At 64.8% G+C, this 3,817-nt stretch overlaps 1 protein-coding gene across 1 annotated transcript; it reads left to right on the top strand.

Moving 5' to 3' along the window:
- The first annotated feature begins 266 nt into the window (after positions 1-266).
- Positions 267-3,514, top strand: EPOP (elongin BC and polycomb repressive complex 2 associated protein). Its single transcript, XM_059379355.1, has one exon. It carries the CDS (start codon positions 719-721, stop codon positions 1,856-1,858), a length of 1,140 nt encoding a protein of 379 aa, XP_059235338.1. The 5' UTR covers positions 267-718; the 3' UTR covers positions 1,859-3,514.
- Positions 3,515-3,817: the final 303 nt, after the last annotated feature.

Here is a 3,817-nt window from a genome sequence, read left to right on the forward strand (position 1 = left end):
ACTGCATAGCCAGACGCCACCAGACCACGTGCAGCGGCGCGTTTTGCCCCCTCGCGATCCCACCCGCACACGCTCCTTCTTTTCCTCCCTCCCAGCCGCCGCCGCGGCGGGTCCACGTGTGTGTGTCTGTGTGCGGAATGGGGACGGGGGCGGTGCCGCCGGAGGGGTGGGGTCCGGGCCAACGTCACAGGTAGTGCCGCCCAATCAGCGGCGGGCTCGCGGCCCCGGCGCTGGTATTGGGGCAGCGAGGGGGCAGTTCTCTATAACGCGGTCTCCGGGAGCCAGCGGGGAAGAAAGAAGCCGAGCGGGCGGAAGGCGCCCTCCCCGCCGCCTGGGCCCGGGCACCGGGTGCCGGGCCCGGGGTCCTTCCCGCCTCCCGCGGCCGCCGGCCGCTTTGTTTCCCCAGCCTCTTCGCCCTGGGCTACTCGAGAGGGGCTCCCGCCGGGGCTGCGCAGGGAACGCGGCGGCAGGAAAGGCGGCCGACCGCGCCGGGACTCGCAGGGACCCAGGAGTCCGGCCGCCGGGAGGGCCGCGTGACGAGATCGAGGAGAGAGCCAGAGCTCCGCGGCCCGGGGTTGCGGGTCGGGGGCGCCCGTGAGCAGAGACCTCCCCGTCGAGGGGGGGCGATGTTCCCCTCGCCCGTGGGCTCTTCGGGCAGCCAGGGCACACCGCCGCTGGGGCCAGGGCCCCCGCAGTGGGCACCCCCCCGGACGGTTCCATGGAAACTCTGTGCCCCGCTCCCCGCCTCGCAGTGCCGGCGTCCCCGCGAGGGTCTCCCTGCTCCCCGACACCCCGGAAGCCGCGTCGGGGGACCCAGGAGTTCTCTCCGCTGTGCCTGCGTGCCCTTGCCTTCTGCGCCCTTGCCAAACCTCGGGCGTCCTCTTTGGGCCTGGGGCCTGGGGAGCTGGCGCCGCGGCCCCCGGTGCTGCTGGGCCCTCGCGCCCCCCTGTGCACCGGCGGCTGGGCCGCGGATGGCCTGAAGCACCTCACGGGCCCAGCCGGGCGGTCCAGCGATCCGAACTCCCTCGCCGGTCAGGATGCCGACGCCGCAGTGTGCCGGGGCCGCGGCGAGGAGGAAGAGGGAGGAGGCAGTTTCCCGCACTTCGGCTCTCGCTCCGGCTTACCTCCCGGCCGCTGCCCGGCGCCCCTGCGCCCTCGGGAATCTCCGACCAGCTCCGTCTCGACTCCGCCTCGGCCCGCCTCGGGTCTCGACTTCCAGCTTGGCCCCGCCGCCAGCCCCCATCAGGAGCGCGGTTCCCGGCCTCCGCCGCCACCTGCGGGCCTCTCCACCGAGCCCGCGGGTCCCAAGGCCGCGCCCGAGCCGCCCGCGCCGGGCCAGACGGCCGCAGGCGATGGAAGCCCCCCGCAGGCCGCCCCCGAGGCACCAGCCGCTAGCCCCTCGACGGCCAGCGGACCTCCGGCCGTGCCCGGCGATCTCCGCCAGGAACATTTCGATCGTCTGATCCGCCGGTCGAAACTTTGGTGTTATGCGAAGGGCTTCGCTCTCGACACTCCGAGTTTGCGCCGGGGGCCAGAGCGGCCGCCTGCCAAAGCGCCCGCCCGGGGAACCGCCAAGAAACGCCGGCGGCCGCCGCCCCCCCATCGCAGCGCACAGCCCCGCCGCCCGGCACCGACGCTCCCTACCACGAGCACCTTCAGCCTGCTCGACTCCTTCCCCTGCCCCCCGGCCCTGGTGGTGGGGGAGGATGGAGACTTAGGGCCGGCATCCTCGCTTCGCCTGCAGGGAGACTCTAAGCCCCCGCCCGCCCACCCGCTGTGGAGGTGGCAGATAGGAGGTCCTGCTGTCCCTGAGCCCCCAGGTCTCAAATTCTGGGGGATCAACTTGGAGGAACTTTGAGCCTGAGACCTCTTCTGCCAAAGGGGAAAGGTTAGGGCCGCGGCCAAACTTTGGGCTCGAGGACGGGGCCTCGTTTCTCACATTTGCCTATTCCCTTTTAGGGGCTGCGGTCAGAGGGACCTCAAATGACAGTGATCTTCAAGCACCTAACCGGTTGGGGTGACACCCCCTCCCCCTCATCCTTTGGAGACGAACCAAGGGCTGGAGTCAGGAGAAGGCTTAACGGAAAAAGGCTTAATGACATAGATTCCAATCCCTCCCTTCTTCCATCTCGGATCTCTGGGGGCAGGGCCTTCACCCCAGGGGGAGCAAAGGAGGCTACCGCTCAAAGACAAGGAAAAAAAAAAAAGAGGGAGAGAGACCTTGGTGATGGACAAACCGGTTGTTTCTGTGGGCGAGCCTGGGGACGAGGGGGCTGTGGTGGGGGTGGGGAGGTGATTGGCAGCTCCCTGGGGGCATCCCCCACCCCCACCATCCAGGCCTTTAACCCTTCATTCCCCTCAGGCCTTCCCCAGCACTCCAAGCCCCAAGGGAGCCTTCGTGGGGAAGAGGGCAGCTTGGGCCAGGGGGAGATCACCCCCTCCCCATTCTTTTCCTAAGCCCTCTCCTCTGACCAAGGCAGGTGACCCCTAATTGGCCAGATCTTCAGCCTCAGCCACTAGCCTTTCCCTTTTGTCCAGTTTTGGAGTTTCTCTCTTCAATTTTTCCTGTTTGCTTTCAGTTTATAAGGTCTGACGGGTGAAAGAGGACCCCCCCCCCCCTGGATCCATCAGCCCCCCTCCCCAGCTTGCTTCTCCTATAGGACGGGCAAGCCTGAAGGACCTCCTCGCCTCCCAAAGCGCAGTCTTTGCCTGGGGAAAGGGCCAGAGACTGTCCCAGGGAAAGTAATGGAAGGTGGAAGAAATCAATAAAATCAGACCAAACAAGTTGCCTTTCGAGGTCCTCTCCACCGATTTATGGATGGGAGGGGGTGGAGGTAGAGGGCAGGCCTGGGTCCATTCTTTGGATACCCAAACAGCCCCCTCAAAGGCTAGAGAGGAGGCTAGCTGCTCCTTATAGAGGGGGTCAATGAAAGGGTTCTTGCCCCAACCTCCAGGGCCTGGTGGGGCTTGAAGGGGCAACATTTGGGTTTGAATGGAAGCTGGGCTGTAGCATCTTCAGCTTCCTCCCCTAACTTCAGGCATTTCGGGAGTTGTCAAGGACCTGATGGATCCGATGGGGGCAGGGCCAGGGGATTAGTTTTGAGGTCAGAGGTTCTGTTTTTTGGGGGGGGGAGGGGAGAGGTAGGCCTGGACCACAACTGGCAGCTGGGAGGATCCCCTAGAGTCCGAGAGGGGTAGAATCGCTTTCCCCTCCACCCAGGTGAGGTCAGGGGAGGTTAGCGCTGAGAGAGACTCCAAGCTGAGGTGTGAGGGGAACCTGGGAGGTGGTAGGTCTGCCCGACAAATGAGGGACCCAGTGAGCCCCTCTGCCCACACTAGTGAATAGCACCCCCACCCCCCCCAAACGGGGTGAGGGAGGAACAGTTCCCACGTATGATACTGGGGAAGGACTTGTCTCCTTTTCTGTGAAAATGCTTTGTAAAAAGTTGTTATTGTTTGCATAGAGCAGATTCTTGAGAAAAACTGTTTTGCGCCACAAAAGTTTTGTTTGTTTTAAAAACCGTCTCTTTTAATTTTTTTTCTGCGTGGGGGGCGAGGGTGGGGGCGGGGTGGGCTGGCGTGGGTTGGGCTTTGCTCTCTTTCTCCTCAACATCTGGCCTTTATGAACCCTGCTGACCTCCCCTCCCCCCTCCAGCTGTGTTGCGGGAAGGAGGGGGGAGGGGGGGAGAGTGCCTCCCAATCCCGTGCTTCAGGGGTATCTATCTTATTTTGCCCCCCTCCGCCCCCGCAAGAATGGGGAAGGCAGAGGAAGAAGGCAGAGGTGAGGGGTGGGAAGAGACTCGCTGTGAAGAGGGGG

The sequence above is a fragment of the Mustela nigripes genome, chromosome 16 (genome assembly GCF_022355385.1).
Source record: "Mustela nigripes isolate SB6536 chromosome 16, MUSNIG.SB6536, whole genome shotgun sequence".
NCBI lineage: Eukaryota > Metazoa > Chordata > Mammalia > Carnivora > Mustelidae > Mustela > Mustela nigripes.

Bases quoted from the DNA above. Each gene is read 5' to 3' on its own strand.
- EPOP (XM_059379355.1), top strand. From the start codon at position 719: ATGGAAACTCTGTGCCCCGCTCCCCGCCTCGCAGTGCCGGCGTCCCCG.